Genomic DNA, 22,556 nt, shown 5'->3' with positions numbered 1-22,556 from the left:
CTCCCCACCCTGGGCTTTGGGGTGAGAGCCTTGCCGAGAGGAAAGGCTGCTTGGGGTGCTGGGAGGAGCCTGGAACCCCCCCTCAGGGAGAGGAGCCCCCAGGCTTTGAACGGGGATGAAGAGGGCTCCAGCCTTGGGTGACCCCGGCCCCTCACCTCGCCGAGGTCACCCAAGCTCCCAGGGCAGGGATGTGCAGTGGGGACCTCCCTCCTCTGCCTGCAGCCATCCCTGCAGAGCAGCAGCAACCTGCTGGGCTCCTGCTTTCCAGGTCTTTGCCTTGGAGAGAAGATGGAGGGGGGGGGGGATCCCAAAGCCACCAGTAGCCAAGGGGAAGGGGCTGCTTGTGGTGGAGCATCTCACCCTCCCTGCTTCCATCTAAACCCTTTTACATTGAGGCTGCTGGAGCCCTGGAGCAGGCTGCCCTGAGAGGTTGTGGAGTCTCCTTCTCTGGAGAGCTTCCAACCCCCCCTGGGCACTGTGCTGCTGGGCAGGCTGCTGTGGGAGCCCTGCTGGAGCAGGGGGGGGTTGGAGTGGACGATCTCCAGAGGTCCCTTCCAACCCCCCCCCCCCCACGCTGGGATTTGCCCCCTTGTCTCTGTTCCACTCTGCTCAGCTGTTTTTGGGGTTCACAGAGCAGGGGCACAGCACCACCTAGTGCTGCTGGAGCAGGGAATCTCCCGGCTGGAAAAGCAGGAGCAAGGATTCCCAGCAGCTTCCAGCCAGCTAGGCTCTGCTCCCTGTTGCAGGGGAAGGAGGCCAGGAGCTTGGTGCTGGTATTTTGGGAGCTGTCAGGCATCTGTGGCCCCGTGGTTGGAGGTCTTGGGGGGGTGGGAGGTGCATGGTGGGAGCAGCTTGGTTGGTGGAGTGATGAGACCCTGGGCAAGCAAGGAAGGCTTGATGGCTGTGGTCATGGTGATGAGGAGCAGTGGGAGGAAGGAGGATTGGGTCAGATGTGGGGTGAGGATGAGGAGCAAACAGCCTCATCTTGGTCTTGACACTGTGTGGTGGTGGTGATGGTGGTGGTGGGTGTGAGGCTGGGTGTGAGGCTGGGTGTGAGGCTGGGTGTGAGGCTGGGTGTGGTGCTGTGCCATGCTGAGGGGTGCTGGGGAGGGGGAGGGTCTCTTTGCACTGAGCCTGGGTGTAAAAGAGGGGAGTGTGGCCTTTGGGTATTGGGCAGCACTGGGAAGGAGTGGGCTCTGAGTTGATGTGTGGGACAAGTGATGTCTTTGTGTTCTCTGTCCTCCCTCCTCACCCCACCCACCCACTGTGGGGTCCCTGAGGTGACAAGGGCTGTCTGTGCCCTGAGAGAGACCCTGGCACTGGTCCATGCTGGGCTAGGGATAAAAGGAGCTGAGAAAGGGCTTTTTTTTGGGGGTGGTGGTGGAGAAATGCCCCCTTTGGACACTCAGCTTGATGCCAAAGGAGCCTGCAGTAGTTTGGCTGCAGATAACAGGAGGGCTTTGAAGGCAGGAGGGGCTGAGTGGCAATGGGGCCGAGGGAGGGCAGAGCCCAGGCTGCCAGCAGTCAGCCCCTTCCTGCCATGGGTGAGCTGGAGGGGGAGGTCATGGCAGGAGGATCTCACAGAGCTGCTTTGGCTTCTCTTCCAGAGCAAGCTGGTGAAATACTTCAGCCGGCAGCTGTCCTGCAAGAGGAAGGTTGCCCTGCAGGAGCGCAATGCCAAGCTGGAAGGCTTCCCCCAGCTCCTGCACTGGTTCCGCATCGTGGACATCCGTAAGGAGGTGATGGAGGTAAGGGCTGGGCAGCCAGTGGCCTGGGGAGGGATGCTGAACCTCTCAGGCAGTGTTTCCCCCACGGTTTTAGGGCCTGGGGGCAGTAGTGGGGTCAGGTTGGGACAGCAGAGCAGAGAGACCTTCTTGTTTTACTGTGTGCAAAGCTGCTGCAAGGCCTTGGTGGATGTGCTGGCCAAGGCCACCCTGCAGCTCTCCTCCACCCACCGGTGAGGACACCACCCCCATCCCCCCCCAGGGACTCTGTGGGCACTGCTTACCCCTCCCAGGGGGGATCTTCCATGTCCTCATCACAGCATCCTTCTGCCACCTCCTGGACTCCTGCAGGTGATGGGTGCAGCAGGGGGGAGGCACCCAGAGGTCCTCCTGGAAGACCCTCCTCAGGGAAGAGGAAAGCCTCTACTGGAGCTGCCCAAGCCCTGCTTGTGCTCAGGGCAGGTTTGCGTGGTGCTCTGAGATGTCCCAGTGTTGAGCTGGGTCTTGGGTGGACCTAAAGCCTGTAAAAGCTTGAGGTAAAGCTGAGGCTCAAGCTGGGCCCTCTGGTTTCCATGTGGTTTGAGGTGGGGAATGCAGGGTTTGGGGTCTGTGACCTAAAGAGGGTAGCAGGAGGGAACAGCTCCTCAGCTGTGTGCCCCGAGGTGCTGGTTGGAAGCTGCTCCAGGCAGCTTTATCCTTCCTCTCTCACTCCTTCCTTGGTTTTCTCTTTTTCCTGTCCTTTAGGAAATTGCTCCAGGGCAGCTGAGCCTGGAGGAGCTGCTGGACATGACTGATGACGAGGTCTGTGCCACCATAGAGAAGTTTGGGGCCAACAGTGAGGAGTGTGCTCGCCTGAACGCTTCCCTCTCCTGCCTCCGCAGCGTCCACAAGTCCGGTGAGTCCGCTGCCCTCCTGCGCTCCTGGCCGGGTCCCCTGCAGCTGGGGGCGGTGAGTGGCACTGGCCCATGGTGGTGGCACCAGGAGTGTGGCTTTAATAGTTTGGAGGAGGCTCAGAGGAGACCTTCTTGCTGTCTACAACTACCTGGAGGGAGGTTGTAGCCAGGTGGGGGTTGGGCTCTTCTCCCAGGCAAGCAGCACCAGAACAAGAGGACACAGTCTCAAGCTGCACCAGGGGAGGTTTAGGCTGGGTGTTAGGAAGAAGTTCTTCACAGCAAGAGAGATTGGGATGTGCTGCCCAGGGAGGTGGTGGAGTCACCATCACTGGAGGTGCTTAGGAAGAGCCTGGACGAGGCACTTGGTGCCATGGTTTGGTTGATCAGATGGTGCTGGGTGATAGGTTGGACTGGATGAGCTCAAAGGTATTTCCCAACCTGGTTAATTCTATTCCAATTCTATTCTATCCTTTGGGCATGGGTGGCAGAGCTCCTGCATCACCAGGGCACAGCTGGGTGCCCTCTGCCCACGGGGCACAGCTTTGCCACGGTGCATCCCTGCAGCTCAGGAGCCTGTGGAAGTGATGAGTTGTGAGACCTCTGCAGGGAGACTTCACCCAAGGCAGGTGCAGAGCTTCTTTTGGGGTTCCCCTCTTCCCTCTTGCTGCAGGAGCACAGCTGGCATGCTCAGAGCAACCTCCTGAGATTCACCAGGCTCCTTCCACCCAGAGGGCTGGCTGCAGAGGGAAGCCCCTGCATCCAAAACCTTCCCAGAGCACCTCAGCCCTTCCCACTGGAACAGGCTGCCCAGGGAGGTGGAGTCCCCATCCCTGGAGGTGTTGAAGAAACGTGTGGCCATGGCACTTGGGGATGTGGTTAATGGTTTGGGGTCAGTGGTTGGACTCGATCTCAGAGGTCTTTCCAGCCTTAACGATGCTGTGATTGCCTGGCCTCTGGGAGGGGGTGAATGGGGACTCCAGTGTGAGGTGTCCCTGCCCACGGCAGGGGCTTGGAACTGGCTGATCCTTGAGGTCCCTTCCAACCCTGACAACTCTGTGATTCTACGACTGGGGGCTGTGGGGGGCTGCGGGAGCTGGAGGGGCTGCAGGACCGGGAGGATGCAGGTGCGGGGGGTGCGGGTGCCGGGGGGTGCGGAGCTGGCAGGCGGTGCCCGGGCGGTGGCAGCAGAGCTCCGCGCTGCAGAAGCCGCTGCACGAAGCCGGAGCTGCTCCGACTCTCGGCGGCGGCAGCCCGGCGGCGGGGCCGAGGGCTGCGGCGCCGGGGAAGGGGGGGAGTGATGCAGCGTGGTGGCGCCGGGGGTGCTGTGCAGGGTCTGTCTCTTCGGACACCTTGTCCCAAGGCAGCTGAGCCTTGCTGCATGCTGCTGTCCTGGGACTTCCTCTCCTGGGGCTGGCCTTGGAGGGGTGTTGGGGGGCTCTTCCCCACACATGTGCCTCCTCAAGCAGAAGCCCAGCCTGGCCTCCCCAGGTGCCTCCTTTTGGAGGAGCTGCCAGGAATGGTGAAACTTCATTTCACAGCCTAAACCACTCCTCCTCTCTCCCCTTCCCGAGGGCTGGTCCTAGCCTGGGGTGATGGCAGAGTGCTGGTTTAGCTGTGGACCCAAGGCTTGGGGATCCCAAATCCCTCTGCCTGTTCCCTCTTGAGGAGCTCCTCCAGCTCAGCTGCATCCCAGGGCTGGGGGAATGGAGGCTGAGCTTTGCTGGGGTGTAGCTGCTGGGGATTGGCTTTGCAGGGTCAGAGCAGTCCTTGGGGACAGGAGGGGACAGGGCTGGTGGTGAGGAGGGTGCTGTGATTTGTTTCCACCAAGAAGCAGCTTTCAGGGGCCAGCACTGTGCCCACAATACCATTGCTTGGCCTGACATGTCCCAGGCAGGGGTCCAAGCACCTTCCCTGGAGGGGTCTCAGCCACCTCCACCTGCTGTGGTTCCTGCCACTCCTTTGGCCTTCCCATGCTGTGTGGCAGAGTGGCATGGCATGGCACAGCATGGCAGTGTCTGTGCTGGGGGACAGTGGCAGCAGGCTTGTGCAGAATCCTCTTCCAGCCCTCTGCTGGAGCAGCAGGATGGGGATGGCTGAACCCAGCTTGACATTTCCCTTGGCCCTGACTCCAGCTCCTGCCTGTGCTTCTGCCCTCCTTCCCTTTGGCATTTCCCCTAAGTATCTCCACTGTTTGAGGAAGGGCCTCAGTGCCTCCCTCAGAGCCCAGGGAAGGCTCTCAGCCTGCTCTTTGCTTAAACACCTCTGACTTTTAAAGCCTGTTGCAAACAAATCTTGCTTTACTTGCTGTCCTGGCTGAGCCCTGCCCCTGCAGCCCTGCTGCTGCCCCTCTGCTGGCTTGCCCAGAGGAAATGGGTAGATTCAGATTGGAAGAAGTTCTTCCCCATGTGGCTGGTGAGAGCCTGGCACAGGTTGCCCAGGGAGGTGGTGGAAGCCTCATCCCTGGAGGTTTTGAAGGCCAGGCTGGATGTGGCTCTGATCTAGTGTGAGGTGTCCCTGGCCATGGCAGGGGGGTTGGAACTGGATGGTCCTTGAGGTCCCTTCCAACCCTAACAGTTCTATGAGGCTATGAATTCCACATGCTGGTGGGACCTCTGCTTTGGAAAATCCACCTGAGCCTTTGGTTCAGCAGCTGCACTGAGGATGTTGAAGCATCTTCTGCCCCTCTGGTGCTTTCTGGCTGGCAAGGATGGGGTGCACTGGTGTAGGGGAAGAAGGAGGGGCTGTGGGATGCTTGCTGCTTCATTTCCTTTTTAATGGGGCAGGTGATGGGGCCGGCAGCCCTCACAGCAGGATGCAGCTTGGTGGCCCATTGGGTCCCTGTGGGAGGGAGTTTGCTGCTCTCCAGGCTGGAAGTTGTGTTTGCCTTCCCCAGCGCTCCATTTAATCCCATCCATCATCGTGCTGCTCCCAGAGGGGGGGCTGCAGGCTGGGCTGTGTGCTGGGGGCTGCTGTTTTGTCCCCCCCAGCATGTGCAGAGATGCTGTAGAGGCTGTTCCTGCTCTGCTGGGACTGGGGCTTTGGGCTCTGCAGCACAATGGTCATTGCTGGTGGACATTGTCCAGTGGACAACACAAGCCTTGGGGACAGGCAGTTTGGGGCACTGCAGAGCCCCTGTGAGACACAGGAGCTCCCCAGGTGATGGAGGAGACCAAATCTCCCTGAATTTCTAGAGGATTTGGGTGCAGAATGCTCCACCTGGGCTGGCAGATGGTCTTGTGCCTTCCTCCTCATGGCTGCATGTCCCCTGCCTCTGCACTGCTGGTTGGCACCCAGCTGGGTGCTTGGGAGGTTTGCACAGTGCAGAGGAGCTGGTGGGTGCTTAGTCATTGACTCATACAATGGTTTGGGTTGGGAGTTGACCTCAAAGATCATCCAGTTCCACCCCCCCTGCCATGGGCAGGGACACCTCCCACCAGCCCAGGTTGCTCAAGGCCTCATCCAGCCTGGCCCTGAACACCTCCAGGGAGGGGGCAGCCACAACCTCTCCTGGGCAACCTGTGCCAGTGTCTCCCCACCCTCACTGGAAAGAATTTCTTCCACATCTCCAGTCTCAATCTGCCCTCCTTAAGCTTCAACTCATTCCCTCTCCTCCTGGCACTCCCAGCCCTTGTCTGAAGTCCTTCCCCAGCTCTCCTGTAGCCATCTTCTGGGAGGCTGCTCTAAGGTCTCCTTGGAGCTTTCTCTTTTCCAGGACATCTCTTCTCTCAGCCTGTCCCCACAGGGGAGGTTCTGCAGCCCTCTGATCATCTTTGTGGCCTCCTCTGGAGCCTCTCCAGCAGCTCCAGGTCCTTCTTGTGCTGGGGGCCCCAGAGCTGGAGGCAGTGCTGCAGGTGGGGTCTGAGCAGAGCAGAGGGGCAGAATCCCCTCCCTGTGCTGCTGCTCTCCCTGCTCTGGCTGCAGCTCAGCACTCAGCTGGCTCTGGGCTGCCAGTGACCACTGCTGGCCCCTGGGGAGTCTTTCACCACCTGACAGCCCCAAGTCTTCCTCCTCCAGGCTGCTCTTGAGCCACTCCTCACCCAGCCTGGCTTTGTGCTTGGGATTGCCCTGCCCCAGGGGTAGGACCCTGGGGTGACAATGCTGCTCTCTTGGGATGGGATCAGCTTTTTACCTACATTTTGCCTCTTTGCCAAGCAAATGTATTTCTGCTCCAAAACCACAATCAATGAGCAAGTTGTTGGCTCTTTAAAACATGGCAACAATTAATTCCTCCAACTGCAGCAGCCAGTGGTCAGGCTCTGGAAGCCCTGCTCAGTGTCAGTGCAGCAGGACTCAGGAGCAGCATTAACTTTTTTTCCCCCCATCAGTCTTTTATTTATTTATTGAGTCATTAATTAGAGACATCTAATTTCCCAGGCCAGTTCTGTCCTGGCAGGGGAGAACTCAGGGTCACCAAGGGTAGGTCACACAGGAACACCTCCAGGTGGGCCTTGAAAGTCTCCAGAGATGGGGACTCCACCACCCCCCTGGGCAGCCTGCTCCAATGCTCTGGGGCCCTCAATGTGAAGAAGTTTCTCCTCGTGTTTAGATGGAACTTCCTGTGTTCAAGTTCATGCACATCACCTCTTGTCCTGTCACTGGGGACCACTGAGAAGAGTCTGGGGACCCCATCTTCCTGACACCCACCCCTGAGATATTTGTAAGCATCAACAAGAAGTTACATCCTTCCACCACCCCTCAAGCTTCCTCTTCTCCAGGCTAAGCAGCCCCAGCTCTCTCAGACTCTCCTCCTGTGACAGATGTTCATCTCTTCACTGGTGATGAATTCTGCCAGGATGGATGGGGTTTGATGGTGGGGAAGGAGCCTCTTCCCGAAGTGAGCATCCCCAGCAGCAAGGAAAGCCCTGGAGGACCTGACAGGCCAAAAGCACATTGTGCTGCTCAGAGATGGTGGGAAGCCGGTGCTAAAGCCCAGCTGATGGTGCTGGGGAGGTTTTTGGGCTGTGAAGCCTCCCTCCTGCTCAGCAGCAGGGTTTGATTAGCAGCTGAGGCACCAGCTTGGAGCTCGGAGGGGGATTAATTGAATATTAAGTAAGAGCTGAGCTGTGGGTTGAGGAGTTGATGGTGTGTGACTGGTGAGTTCTGGGTGGAGGTTCTTAGCTGTTCTACAGGGGGAAAAAATGATCCTGAGCTGAATATTTATGGTCTGGCCCAGCTCTGGGAGGGCTGTGGGTGGCTTGGGGAACAGTGAAGGGTCAGGCAGGGTGATGAGTGACAGAAGAGGAGCTGTGAGTGTCCTCATTTGGGGCAAAGCTGCTGGAAAGCAGCTCCTCAGAGAAGGACCTGAGAGTGCTGGGGGACAAGTTCACCTGGAGCCAGCACTGTGCCCTCATGGCCAAGAAGATCTCCTGGGGTGTATGAAGAAGAGTGTGGCCAGCAGACAGTTGAGGGAGGTTCTCCTGCCCCTCTGCTCTGTCCTGGTGAGACCACATCTGGAGAACTGGTTGCAGTTCTGAGCTTCCCAGTTGAAGAGAGACTGGGAACTACTGGAGAAAGTCCAGAGGAGGCTGAGGGGCCTGGAGCCTCTCTATGAGGGAGAGGCTGAGAGCCCTGGGGCTGTTGAGCCTGGAGAGGAACAGCCCCAGAGGGGATCTGAGCAATGCTCAGCAAGAGAGAAAGGGCAGTGGGTGAGAGGCTGGGGCTGGGCTCTTGTCAGCGGTGCCCAGGGACAGAACAAAGGGCAATGGGCACAAATCCTTCCATTTCCAAAGGATTTGTCTCCTTTCCTTTTCCTCTGGAGCTTGAAATCAAAGGTTCCCCTCGAAGGGAGGGGAAGAGGGGAGGCCAGGCAGTTAATTATCAAAAGGGAGCTGTGAAGGATGCTCTTCAAAATACAGAGGTGATGGTTTTATGAGGCTTTCCTCGGTCGAGGCAACCAAAAAGGACCAAGCAAAGGGACCCTGAGTAGGATCTGTCACCCTGGTGCTCTGAAGTTGCAGCCAGCAGCCCTTTGTTGGTCTCTGTGCTGGTTGAGATGGATAATTATGAGCCCCCCCCTAATTACAGTCCCTCTTTTGTATGTAAATGGCAGGGGTGAGACAAGGCACTGGCCTTGGGCAGGCAAGGGGTGTCCTATCCCCAGGGCATGTTTGGGGGTGACGGTGGTAAGCTTGGTGATAGTGGAGGGACACATAGAGGGAGCTCAGAAGGTGGGGAAATGTGGGCACGGCCCCTCCGGAGCGCCCCCGGGCACAGCCCTTCTCGACCCCCTCTGGAGTGCCCCGGGGAGAGTCCCTCTTTAACCCTGGGCACAGCTCCTCTCGAGCGCCCCTGGGCACAGCCCTTCTTGACCCCCTCTGGAGTGCCCCGGGGAGAGTCCCTCTCTAACCCTGGGCACAGCCCCTCTGTGCCTCTCTAACCCTGGGCAGAGCTCCTGCTTGGCTTTGCAGGTGCAGAAGGTGCAGCAGCTCGACGCCGGCTCTTCAGAGCCGGGGCGCGGGTCGCGCAGCCTCTGCCATGCCTCACGGCCGCATCTCTCTCTTCCGTCCCAGGTGGGAGCCTCTCCAAGCAGGACTGGACCATCCAGTGGCCCACGACGGAGCCGGGGAAGGAGAACAGCCCCGGGTGCCCGCCGGAGCCGGGGCAGTGGGGCAGGACGCACCTCCTGCAGAGCCCCCGGGTCCCACCCAAGTGCGGGCAGAACCACTGCCACGCGGGCTCGCCCCACGCCCCCCCGGCGGACAGGCTGACCGTGGAGGGCCCCGCGGGGCTGTGCCCGCCCGCCGAGCCCGGCCCCCGCTCGCTGCCGCCCTCGCCGCGCCAGCGCCACGCCGCTCACACCCCTCCGCGCACCCCCAACATCGTCACCACCATGACGCCGCCGGGCACGCCGCCGGTGCGCCGCCGCAACAAGCTGAAGCCCCCCGGGACCCCCCCGCCCTCCTCGCGCAAGCTGATCCACCTCCTCCCCGGCTTCACCGCCCTGCACCGCAGCAAGTCCCACGAGTTCCAGCTGGGCCATCGGGTGGACGAGGCGCACACCCCCAAGTAAGCACCGGGGGAGGTTTAGGTTGGACGTGATGAGAAACTTCTTCCCTGAGAGGGTTCTCAAGGCCTGGCACAGGCTGCCCAGGGAGGTGGTTGAATGCCCATCCCTGGAGGTGTTTAAAAGAGGCAGAGATGTGGTGCTGAGGGACATGGGTTAGCACCAGCCTGGGTAGAGTTAAAGCATGGTTGGAATCCTGGCTCTCAAAGGGCTTTTCCAGCCCAGATGGCTCTGTGATTTTAGTTTGCCCTCCTGGGACCACATTTTGGGAGTGTGGGGGTGGATGGGGGGCACCAATGTGCCAGGTGGCTGGCAAAAGCCCCGTGTGCTGGAGCATGGCATGGGTGGGGGGTGGGATGCTGCAGCTGCAGCGTGGGGATGCACAACCCAGCCATAAGAGCTGAGTGGGAGTGGGACGGGGATATGACACTTCAGAGACCTTCTGGTATCTTTCCTATCGCTGATGGTGCTGGCAGAAGGCTGCTTAGGCTCTGGCCATGCCCTGCTCCTTCCTGCTGCTCTGCAGCTCCCATGCCGGCAGAGGCTGCTGCTGCGCAGGGAATGGGCTCCCAGCACCACCACACTCCCTCTCCATCCCCTTCAGGCTTCGTTGCTGGCAGTGCTCAGCAAGCCTGCTGCTGCCTCGGTGTAGGGTGGCAGAGGAGACCTCCTTGGTTCAGAGAATGGTTTGGGTCGGAAGGGACCTTCAAGAGCATCCAGCTCCAACCTCCCTGCCATGGACAGGTTGCTCAAGGCCTCATCCAGCCTGGCTTTGAACAGCTCCAGGGAGGAGGCAGCCACAACCTCCCCTGGGCAGCCTGTGCCAGTGTCTCCCCATCCTCATTGCAAAGAATTTCTTCCTCCTCTCCAGTCTCAATCTGCCCTCTTCAAGATTCAATCCATTGTTCCTCATCCTGTCACTCCCAGCCCTTGTCAAAAGTCCTTCCTCAGCTCTCCTATAGCCCCCTTCAGGTACTGCAAGGCTCCCCAGAGCCTTCTCTTCTCCAGGGTGAACAGCCGCAAGTCTCAGCCTGTCCCTGTAGGGGAGGTTCTGCAGCCTCCTCTGGACCCTCTCTAGCAGTTCCATGACCTTCTTGTGCTGGGGGCCCCAGAGCTGGAGGCAGTGCTGCAGGTGGGGTCTGAGCAGAGCAGAGGGGCAGAATCCCCTCCCTGTGCTGCTGCTCTCCCTGCTCTGGCTGCAGCTCAGCACTCAGCTGGCTCTGGGCTGCCAGTGACCACTGCTGCCTCATGCTGAGTTTTCCATCAACTGTCAGCCCCTTTTCCTTCAGTCCCTGTCTGGCTGTGCCCAGTTTGCCCAGCATCCTTCCTGGTGGTGCTGGGCAAACTCCAGTGCTGGTTAGTGAATCAACAGAGGAGGAAGCCAAGGTTGCTGGGGCTCACTGCCTTGGTATCCTACTGGGGTTCATCCTGTGGCTGCGGAAGGATCCAGGATCCAAAAGCTGCTCCAAGAACAGGGGAGGTTAATTTTCTCTAATGGCATTTAATGGTTTTTCAGGAGGCAACCACTAAATCCTGCCTGCTAATCCCATTAGTGTTTGGGGATAGTAATTAGTGTGTTTAAAGAGGCAGCTGCTGCTGCTTCCCCCTTTCTCTAGCAGAGGCACTCTGAAGTTCAGGCTCTGCATTCACCTGGAGATGGTGGCAACTGCTTGGCCTGGCACAGTGAAAAAGGAGCTTTGCAGGGCTGTGATGAGCTGGTGTGGAGGAGTGGCTGATGCCCCATCAGGCAGTGCTGCCATTCAGTGAGACCTGGCCAGGCTGCAGAGTTGGGTGGAGAGGAAGCTCCTGAGGTTCAACAAGGGCAAGCCTAGGGCCCTGCACCTGGGGAGGAACAACCCCCTGCAGCAGTACAGGTGAGGGGGGACCTGCTGGGGAGCAGCTCCTCAGGGAAGGACCTGGGAGTGCTGGGGGACAAAAAGGCCAATGGTCTCCTGGGGTACACTAAGAAGAGTGTGACCAGCAGGTTGAGAGAGGTTCTCCTGCCCCTCTACTCTGCTCTAATGGGGCCACATCTGGAGCCCTTGGTCCAGTTCTGGGCTTCCCAGTTCAAGAGAGACAAGGAACTACTGGAGAGAGTCCAGTGGAGGCTGTGAAGGTGCTGAGGGGTCTGGAGCATCTCTGTGAGGAGGGAAGGCTGAGAGACCTGGGGCCTGGAGAAGAGCAGCCTGAGAGGGGATCTGATCAATACTCAGCAAGAGATAAAGGGTGGGGGGGCAAGAGGCTGGGGTTGGGCTCTTCAGTGATGCCCAGGGACAGGACAAGGGGCAGCAGGCACAAGCAGGAACCCAGGAGGTTCCATCTGAACAGGAGGAGAAACTTTGTTGTGAGGGTGCTGGAGGCTCGGAGCAAGCAGCCCAGAGAGGCTGTGGAGTCTCCTGCTCTGGAGAGATTCCAAACCCCTCTGGCCGTTGTGATGCTGCTGTGGGTGCCCCTTTAGCAGGGTGGTTGGACTGGATGACCTCCAGAGGTCACTTGAAGCTTGAGGAGGGCAGATTTAGACTGGAGATGTGGAAGAAATTCTTTGCAGTGAGGGTGGTGAGACACTGGCACAAGTTGCCCAGGGGAGGTTGTGGCTCCATCCTCCCTGGAGGTGTTCAAGGCCAGGTTGAATGAGGCCTTGAGCACCCTGGGCTGGTGGAAGATGTCCCTGCCCATGGCAGGGAGGTTGGAACTGGATGATCTTGAAGGTCCCTTCCAAGCCAAACCATTCTCTGAGGCTGAAGCAGAGGTTAAGTTTCTTTTGAGCTCAGCTTCTCCTGCACGCAGCCTCCAGCTGCTGGCCCTGACTCTGGGGTACAGAACATTACTCCTAAACAGATTCCCCTGGCTTCTGTAAATCTGCAATCCATAAACATCTGATGAGTGGTCTTGAGGTGGAAAGAAAACATTTGGAGTGCTTGATAATAGAATGCTCATTTCCTACCTCCTGAATTCCATGGGCCATTGAAATCCTTCATGGATAGTTAATGATTATTCATCAGCAAGGAGTCAGAGAGGGAAAGGAACAGCACACAAAAAAAGCCCAGCCATGGCTCTGGCTGGAAGAGCTTAGAAACACATTAATTGGGGAGGGAAAGTCAAACTCAGCTGAGAGCAAGCTCCAGAGCTCTCATTAACCCTTAGCAGGCTGCCTGTCAAATAGTCCCCTGGAGCAAGATCTGCCCCGTGGGGTCCTGCCCCAAGCTGGAGGTTGGGTGGCCAGCCTGCATCCTGAGACCCCTGAGAAGAGGAGCTGAGCCCAAAACCTCCTCTGCTTCCCAGCTGGGGTTCTTTGTGCCATGCTGGTGCCTGGCCCAATTCATGACCTCCTGGGACAGCCACCAGTGAGCAGCTGGGGAGGGAGGATCCCGGAGTGTGTGGATGGTGAACCAAAGCTGTGTGACCTCCTCTGGGCCTCAGCTATTGGAGGTGTCAGCTCTCCCCAGGACTGATGTGGAACAGCTGCTGGAGAGGATGTGCAGCTTCATGGTGTACCCAGGTCAGGTTTGGGCTGGGAGGAGGCTCCTCCAGCTCAAGGCAGCTTCATTTTGGATACACTTTCATAGAATCAGTAAGGTTGGAGAAGACCTCAGAGATCATCAAGTCCAACCTATTACCTAACACCTCCTGACAACTAAACCATGGCTCCAAGTGCCACATCCAAGCCTTTCTTGAACACCTCCAGAGGTGGGGACTCCACCACCTCCCTGGGCAGCACATCCCAATGGCCAAGCTCTCTTGCTATGAGTGAAGAACTTTCTCCTCCCCTCCAGCCTGAACTTGTGGAAGCCTGAAGTCCTCTCCACCATCCCCACCACACCAAGCAGCCTGTTGTTGACTTGTCCTTCAGAGTCAATCATCTGCACCGGGTTTTAACTGCTGCTGAGTGCCAGGTCATTTGCTCTGCTGCTCTGCAAGCCTCCGAGTGACGCCCTGCTCTCTTCTATCAATTCCCATCCACACTGCTGCCTGCCAGATCAATTATTTGATATTCTGCGTGGGCTGGGCTCGATGGAGCAGCCCTTAGATGGCTCTTGTGCCTCCCTGACCTTTCCCAGGCATGGCAAGGCAGGTGGGCTCTTGGCATTGGGGACGAGCAAGAGATGGATGTTTGCAGAGCAGGTGGACTCAGCAGGATGCTACCAGTGTGTGCAAACAACTCCATGGGCAGCACAGAATCATCAACCAGGCTGGAAAAGACCTCAGACATCATCAAGCCCAACCTATTACCTAATACCCAGCACCTCCAGACAACTAAACCATGGCTCCAAGTGAGCCTCTCCTCACAGGGCATCTTGCAGTGTCTGAGTGCATAGAGGTCCACCTGGATGGGCAACAGTGCTGGGGAGGGGTCTGCAGCACAGCCCTGTGAGGAGAGGCTGAGGGAGCTGGGGTTGCTTAGCCTGGAGAAGAGGAGGCTCAGGGGAGACCTCATTGCTCTCTACAAGGGAGGCTGTAGCCAGGTGAGGGTTGGTCTCTTCTGCCAGGCACCCAGCACCAGAACAAGAGGACACAGTCTCAAGCTGTGCCAGGGGGAAGTTTAGGCTGGAGGTGAGGAAGAAGTTCTTCACAGAAAGAGAGATTAGAATGTGCTGCCCAGGGAGGTGGTGGAGACAACACTTGTTCCCTGTGATAGGACAAGGAGCAATGGATGGAAACTGCAGCACAGGAGGCTCCACCTCAACACAAGGGGAAACTTTACTGTGAGGGTGACAGAGCCCTGGAGCAGGCTGCCCAGAGGGGTTGTGGAGTCTCCTTCTCTGGAGACTTTCAAGGCCTGCCTGGATGTGTTTCTCTGTGACCTGAGCTGGATTCTGTGGTCCTGCTCTGGCAGGGGCTTGGACTCGATAAGCTCTTTGGGTCCCTTCCAACCCCTGACATCCTGTGAGCCTGTGAACATCCCTGGAGGTGTGTAAGAAAAGCCTGGATGAGGCACTTGGTGCCATGGTCTGGTTGATTAGCTAGGGCTGGGTGAGCAGCTGGACTTGATGATCTCTGAGGTCTCTCCCAGCCTGGCTGATTCTGTGGCTCTTCTGCAAGGGGGAGAGGGTTGAAGGCAGGGAATTTGGAGGGCAAAGTGGGCAGCATCTCCCTGTGTGTTTCCAGAGAATCTTTCAGCTTAATCTCGGTGTCTTTGATGGTGGGGAGGGAGGGAGGGAGGGCTGGAGAGTTTTGCACAGGTCCTGGGCTGTCTCCAGCTCGCTCAATGTATGGTCTGCACTCCATGAGCTGACAGTGATGGGTTGCCTCCATAGCAGACTGGCTCTCTGCTGCAATTATCCCACTGCTCCGGGCTGCAGCTCTCCTTAGGTATGTCATTAATGTTAATTACTGCTGCGGTGCTCCATCAAGAGGAGCAGGAGTTCTCACAAGCTTGGAGGAGAAACTTTTCACTGTGTCCTTTAATGAGAAGCTGAGCCTCCTTTCACCACTTGGGAAGTGGGAGAGTGTGATGGGGAACTGAGATAAGGATTAACACCTCAGGGAGGGGGGAGGTGGCAGAGCTCTCCTGCTGCTGGCACTGTCACCTGATGTGCTGCCTCCAGGCTGTGGGAGAGGAGGGCATGGGGAGGGCAGCTGCTGTGGGCAATGTCCTAGGGTGGTGAACAGGATGTGGATGGATTGGAGAACCGTGGCATAGTTGGGGTTGGAAGAGAGCTTTAAAGCTCATCCAGTCCAACCCACTGCAGCCAGCAGGGACAGCTGCAACCAGAGCAGGTTGCTCAGAGCCTCACACAACCTCACCTGGAATGCTCCCAGCCATGGGGCATCTCCCACCCCTCTGGGCAACCTGGCACAGGCTCTCCCCACCCTCAGTGTCTAACATTTCTCCCTTTTCTCTGCTCTGAATCTTCCTCTTTCAGTTCCAAACCATCACCTCTTGTCCTGGCACAAGAGGCCCTGCCCAGAACTCTGTCCCCAGCTTTCTGAGCAGCCTCTTTCAGTGCTGAAAGGCCACCAGAAGGTGTCCCTGGAGCCTTCTCTTCTCCAGGCTGAGCAAGCCCAGCTCTCTCAGCCTGGCCTCACAGCTGGGGAACAAGAGGGCTGAAGATGTGGCAGGGGGGTTGGAGCTAGGTGATCCTTGAGGACCCTTCCAACCCTAACAATTCTGTGATTCTAAGACCACAGAGCTGTCCCACCTGGCTGAGGTGGCGGTGTTTAGGGGTGCAGAAAGCCACTTTTCTGGCTGCAAACGAGGGTCACCCCGGGACAAAAGGACACTCCATCGTTGGTTGGACACAGCTGGTGGTGCTCGTCCACCTCCACCACCTTTGTGCCGTCCCTCAAAGACACCTCAGGGTAGAAACACAGCGAACAAAAGAGGCTTAATGAGCCCCAGGACCTGCTCAAGGATCCTGGCAGTTAGCTCCTCCAGGCTCCTTCCAGCCTGCAACCTCCATCTGCTCCCAGCCCCGTTCCTGCTGCCCTCCTGCAGCACCACCTCGTTGGCACAAGAGTCCCAGGAGTTTAGGAGGATGAAAAGGGGGTGTGGGGGGGAAGGGGGAAAAGTCCTCTTTGGCTCAAGCTCCCTTCAAAGAATTTCCCAGCTTGATAATTTGCAGCTGTAATAAAAAGTTAGGCTTTGTGCTGGGAAAAGAGAATAATTGATCAGTGAGACCTGAACCTTGAAATTCAGCTGTCCTGGGAAGCAGGGATGGGCACTTGGATGAATATTTAATTGTGGAGGCTTTGATATGAAGAACCTGCTCCTGTTCTGGCTGGAGGAGGGGGAGGAGGAGGAAGAGGAGGGGGTTTGTTGGCTCTTTAACGAGGAGGAGAGCTGGAAGCTCTGGTGGGTAGTCTCTATTTATCTTTTTAATCTCGGGCTGGTGTTGCACAGAGCTCCCTCAGATCTGGCTGGGTAATGAAGAAACTTCTGCTGCTCAGGCAGCTTCAAATGCTCCACCTTGAACCTGGCTGCCTTGAAACCCTGCAAAATGCTCAGGCAGCTGCTGCCAGCTGTGCTGCCTGGGGAGAGATGCTTGATGGCAGCAGGCAGGGATGCTCTACCTTGAGTCTCGCACAGCAGTGTGCCCAGGTGGCCAAGGAGGTCAGCAGCATCCTGGCCTGGATCAGCAACAGTGTGGGCAGCAGGAGCAGGGCAGGGATTGTGCACTGGGCACTGGTGAGGCTGCACCTGGAGTATTTGGTTCAGATTTGAGCCCCACACTCCAAGAAGGACATCGAGGGGCTGGAACCTGTCCAGAGAAGGGCAACAGAGCTGCTGAAGGGTCTGGAGAACAGGGCTGGTGGGGGGCAGCTGAGGGAAATGGGCTTGTTCATCCTGGAGGAAAGGAAGCTGAAGGGAGACCCTTCTGGCTCTCCGCAGCTCCCTGGAAGGAGCCTGGAGCCAGGTGGGCATTGCTCTCTTCTCACAAGGAGCAAGGGACAGGACAAGAGGAAATGGCCTCAAGTCACCCCAGAGGAGGTTTAGGTTGGAAATGAGGAACAATTTCTTCCCTGAAAGAGTTGTCAAGTCCTGGCCCAGGCTGCCCAGGGCAGTGCTGGAGTCCCCATGCCTGGAGGGGGTTTCAGAGCTGTGCAGATGTGGTGCTGAGGGCCATGGTTGAGTGGTGCCCTGGCAGTGCTGGGCTAAGGGTTGGACTTGATGATCTTCAAGGTCTCTTCCAACCAAAACCCTTCTGTGGCTCTGTTCAGACCCCCTCATGCCCATTCTTAGATTCCAATGCCTGCTGGTGAGCACCCACCCTGCTGCCCCAGCCCACCCTGCTGCCCCAGCCCACCCTGCTGCCCCAGCTGAGCCCCCCAGGGATGCCCCAGCTCAGGGACAGCAGAGCTCCCCACATCCTCCACGGGAACCCTTCTATCAGGGACCCTACAGCACCCAGAGCACCCCACCCCCCACCACAGCCCCTGTCAGTGCCTGCTTTGCCTCCTGGATCCGTGCAGAGCCTGGGCTGGGGCTGAGAGGAGTGACAGGCCCTTTGTCCTGGGTGTCTCCTCGTGTTTTGCAGCACCTGGTGAAACCTGGATGTTTTTCTGCAGCTGCTGATAAGCATTTGACTGATGCCACAGAGCAGGCAGGACCAAGCCATTCAGCCTGGATTGACACCAAAGAGATTTGCATGAAGCACTTCCAACCAGCTGGGCTTGGGCTTGGGTTTTTTCCTTTCCCTCCTCCTCCCCCCCCACTTTATTTGAAAGCCATCACCAGGTATTTAGCAAATTCTGCCATGAAATGATGGCCCTGAGAGGTGGCATTTGCTGATCTCTGCCTCCTGGGCAGCAGCAGCAGCTTTCCTGAGCAGCCAGGGCAGGAATCAGCCTTTGAAGCTCCTGTGAAGTTGGTCCAGGCTCGGTGTCCCCACCAAGAGAGGCACAGGGAAAGTGAGGATGGGATTGGTGGAGGTTTTTGGGCTATGCAGAGGGTTAGGGGCCAGGCAGAGGTGGCAGAACAGGCTGAAGGACATGGACCTGATGGAGCAGGGCCAGAAGGCAGATCACATCCTGGGGTGCATCAAAAGTGGTGTTGCTGCCAGACCCAGAGGTGAGACCTCACCTGGAGTACTGTGTGCAGGTCTGCAGCCCTCTGAGGGAGAGGGTCCAGAGGAGGGCCATGAAAATGCTCAGGGGGTTGGAGCAGCTCTGCTCCAAGGAGAGGCTGAGGGAGCTGGGGGTGTTCAGCCTGGAGAGGAGGAGGCTCTGGGGAGACCTAATAGCAGCCTGGCAGTACTTGAGGGGGGCTACAGGAAGGCTGCAGAGAGACTGTTCCCAAAGGCCTGCAGGGACAGCACCAGGGGCAAGGGCTTCAAACTAGAGAAGAGCAGATTTAGGTTGGGTATCAGGAAGAAGTTCTTCCCTGTGAGGGTGGTGGAACACTGGCACAGGCTGCCCAGGGAGGAGCACCAAGAGCTTGTGCACACCCAGGGAAGTGAAGGTGCAGGTTTGCTCTCAGTCCCCAGACCAGTCCCCCAGCACCCAAGGGACACCTTGGGGGTCTCTAGCAGCTGGGGGCACCACTGCCCCCACTGTTGGGCTGCTTGCCCATGGGTAAGGATGCTTCAGCTGCAGCATCCCATTCCTCTCTAGGCTCAGGTCCCTGCTCCCCCTCCTTTGGGGCAGGGAAAAGGGCTCAGGGCTATGGTGGGCTCAGGGCTATGGTGGGCTCAGGGCTATGGTGGGCTCAGGGCTATGGTGGGGCCAGCCCTTGGTGGTCACCCAGTTAGACCATGGGCTTTGTGTGGATTTATTACTTTACCTTTCTTCTTTTCTCCCTTTTTTTCTTTTTGAGGAACAAACAGGGAGAGAGAAACCTCTCTCTCTGTCCAAAATCACTCATCTTTCCTCCTAATGAGAGCTGTCACCAGCCCTGCTTGGTGAGGAAATGATGCTCCTGGTAAATATTTGGTCTGGAACTGATTTATGGGCAGGAGGAGGGGAAAAAAAAAAAAAGAGATCAGTGGTTAATCACCACACTGCAGGAAGTGCTTTGGGCTGAGTGCTGAGGCCAAGCTTGTGGGGAGCTGAGACCATGCCCATGGGGAGCTGGAGCTGTGCCCGTGGGGAGCCAAGGACCTGCCTGCCCCAGGAGCTTTGGTGGAGACCTTGTGGTGGAGTTGAGCTTAAGAGGCAACAACAGAGGCTCACAGGATGCTAAGGGTTGGAAGGGACCTCAGGAGATCCTTGAGTCCAAGCCCCCTGGCAGAGCAGGAGCAGAGACTCCAGCACAGGGCACACAGAACACATCCAGATGGGGCTGGAGAGGCTCCAGAGCAGGAGACTCCACAACCTCTCTGGGCAGCCTGCTCCAGGGCTCTGGGAGCCTCCCAGGGCAGAAGTTCCTCCTCCTGCTGAGCTGCAACCTCCTGGGCTGCAGTCTCCATCCCTTGCCCCTTGGCCTATGGCAGGGTGCAGCTGAGCAGAGCCTGTCCCCTCCCTCCTGCCCCCCAGCCCTCAGAGATTCAGAAGCATTCCTTAGATCCCCTCTCAGGCTTCTCCTCTGCAGACTAAGCAGCCCCAGGGCTCTCAGCCTCTCCTCCCAGGGCAATGCTGCAGTCCCTCAGCCATCCTGGTAGCCCTCCATGGGGCTTGGACCAGCTCTGGGGGCCACCAGGCTTTGCCTCACCTCAGTGCTTTGCAGAGATGCTTTAAGGACTGGAGGTTTAGGGGCAGCTCAGATCTCCTGGCAGGGCACAGCCTGGCAAACAGCCGTGGTGGTGATGGTGCATCAGACCTTGAGGAGGGTTGTGCTGGTGGACCTGGTTGGAAGAAACCATCAGCTCCATCCTTGAGCCCAGCATACCCGAAGAAGCCATTAGAGCCCCCCTGAAGGCAGCAGCTTTTCCTGTGTGAGGAAACAATTAGCTAATTAGAAGGGGGGGGGGAGAGTGTGTGTTTAATTTTCTTCTGCTGAAGCAGGCTGCTGAGCCCAGTGCAGTCATTTCCTACTGACTGGCATGGCCAGATGCCACTGGGCATTGCTGGGACCTGGGCAGTGGGATTTGCATGGCCCCAGGGAGGAAGGTTCACTCCTGGTCAGGGGTGGGTGGTGGAGCTTGGGTTCATCTCTGGTGGATGGCGCTGGACTGACGGCAGCAGAGCAGGACCCAGTGCCTGGAAACAGCATTTAGGTGTCTGCAGGAAAGAGCTGTTGGAGATGGTGTCCCTCAGGGGTCTGTATTGGGACCACCACTGCTCATTATTTTCGTCAGACACATGCACAGTAGGAACCAGGGCACTCAGTGCCCTTGGAGATGACACCGAGCTGAGTGGTGAGGCTGACATGCCCCAGGGACAGGATGCAGTCCCAGGCACTGCCACAGGCTGGGCAGGGACTGGCCTGAGAGCAGCCCTGCAGGAAAGGACCTGGGGGTGCTGGGGGAGGAGAAGCTCAGCAGGAGCCAGCAGTGAGCATTTGCAGCCCAGAAAGCAAATCACATCCTGGGCTGCAGCAGGAGAATCATGGCCAGCAGGGCAGGGAGGGGATTCTGCCCCTCTGCTCAGCTCTGGTGGGACCCCACCTGGAGTACTGCCTCCAGTGCTGGACCCTCTGTTCCAGGAAGGATCTGGAGGTGCTGGAAGGTGTCCAGAGAAGGGCCACCAGGATGAGCAGAGGTCTGGAGATGCTCTGCTGTGGAGACAGCCTGAGGGAGTTGGGGTTGTGCAGTCTGGAGAAGAGAAGGCTCCCAGGAGACCTCATTGTGGCCTTCCAGGATCTGCAGGGGGCCACAAGAAAGCTGGAGAGGGACTTTTGAGGGTGTCAGGGAGGGACAGGACTGGGGGGGATGGAGCAGAACTAGAAATGGGGAGATTGAGATTGGCTGTGAGGAAGAAGTTGTTCCCCATGAGGGTGGTGAGAGCCTGGCCCAGGCTGCCCAGGGAGGTGGTGGAAGCCTCCTGGCTGGAGGTGGCTGTGAGCAACCTGCTGTGGTGTGAGGTGTCCCTGCCCATGGCAGGGGCTTGGGGCTGGCTGAGCCTTGGGGTCCCTTCCAGCCCTGACAATTCTATGGTTCTATGTAATCCAGGGGGATGTGGGCAAGCTGGAGAAGTGAGGCTGTGTGAGCACTGTGAGGTTCAACAAGGTCAACTGCCCTGCACCTGGGTCAGTATCAGCAGAGGCTGGGGGCTGAAGGGCTGCTGGTGGGAGGGAGGCTGGGCATGAGCTGGCACCATGTGCTCACCCTTTTCAGCCAGGTTTTGCAGGGGAAATCAATGTGTTCCATAAGGAAAAGTCACCTTTTCTTTTTGGGGGAGGAGGGAGGATTGAAGGTTCTTGGAGGCAGGTGGGTCTGATCCTCACCTAAGCTCAGGGGTAATGGAAGCATCTCCCCACCTGAGCAGCACCACTCCCTCGCTGCCTCGCTTCCTCCTCCCCGCCTGCGAGCAAACTCCCTCCTGCCCTTCCTTCAGCCCTTCACTTCTGTCTCCTCTTGTTTTCTCCTTCTCTTCCCCTCCCAGAGTCAAGAAGAAGAACAAGCCCTTGAACCTCAAGATCCACAACAGCGTGGGCAGCTGCGAGAACATCCCGGCGCAGCGCTCGCCGCTCCTCTCCGAGCGCTCCCTGCGCTCCTTCTTCGTGGGGTATCCACCCTTCCTCCCCTCCACCCCTCCCGTCCACACTGAAGCCACCTTCTCAGCAAGTAAGTCCCTCTGACACCCACCCCCTGCTCTAGGTTCCTTTTACCATGGGATGGTTGCTGCCCAGCAGAGAATGTGGCTGTGGTAGCCTCGGGCTGTCTGCCTGCACGGGGGTGGGTTGGGGATGTTGGCCGAGCGGTGCTGAGCGAGCACAGCCCTCGTGTTCAGAGGTACCTGGGGGTGTTCTGGGCAGAAAAGGACCTTTGGGTGGGGGGTTGGTTGGCAGCTGTCTGAAGATGAGCCAGCAGCATGTGTTTGGGGAGCCATCAGCATCCTGGCTTGGATCAGTAAGAGTGTGGCCAGCAGGAGCAGGGAAGTGATCACCCCCCGTGCTTGGCACTGGTGAGGCCATGCCTCAAATCCTGGCTTCAGGTTTGGGCCCCTCACTCCAAGAAGGACATTGAGGGGCTGGAGGGTGTCCAGAGAAGGGCAAAAAAAGCTGGGGAAGGGCCTGGAGAACAGGGCTGGTGAGGAGAGGCTGAGGGAACTGGGGTGGTTCTGCTTAGAGAGGAGGAGGCTGAGGGGAGACCTCATTGCTCTCTACAGCTCCCTGAAAGGAGGCTGGAGCGAGGCTGGGGTTGGACTCTCCTCCCAAGGAACAAGTGACAGGACAAGAGGAAGCAGCACCAGGGGAGGTTTAGGTTGGATATGAGGAACGATTTCTTTCCCCACCTCAAGCATCATGTTTCCCCTGTTTCCCTGGCTTTGGGGTCAGGGGGACCTGGCAGGAGCTCTGCAGGCAGGAGATGTTATTTCTGGAGCTGTGTGGCCAGCAGAGCCAGCAGCTGTGCCTGGAGCAAAGGGTATTTTTACTTCACTCTTCCCCCTGTGGCATCA

General features: G+C 58.0%; 1 protein-coding gene across 1 annotated transcript in view; it reads left to right on the top strand.

The window, feature by feature from the left end:
- The window catches only part of KSR2 (kinase suppressor of ras 2), an 85,145-nt gene that overhangs the window by 6,503 nt on the left and 56,086 nt on the right, over nucleotides 1–22,556 (top strand). The window contains 4 exon segments of the mRNA XM_068161803.1: nucleotides 1,608–1,748; nucleotides 2,469–2,619; nucleotides 9,127–9,622; nucleotides 21,540–21,721. Coding sequence (XP_068017904.1) covers nucleotides 1,608–1,748; nucleotides 2,469–2,619; nucleotides 9,127–9,622; nucleotides 21,540–21,721 — 970 coding nt within the window.

The sequence above is a fragment of the Melanerpes formicivorus genome, unplaced genomic scaffold (assembly GCF_026170545.1).
Source record: "Melanerpes formicivorus ecotype bairdi unplaced genomic scaffold, bMelFor1.0.p_v2 SCAF_60, whole genome shotgun sequence".
Taxonomy (NCBI): domain Eukaryota; kingdom Metazoa; phylum Chordata; class Aves; order Piciformes; family Picidae; genus Melanerpes; species Melanerpes formicivorus.
Note: the sequence above shows the minus strand (reverse complement) of the source record. Positions and strands in the feature narration are given on the sequence as shown.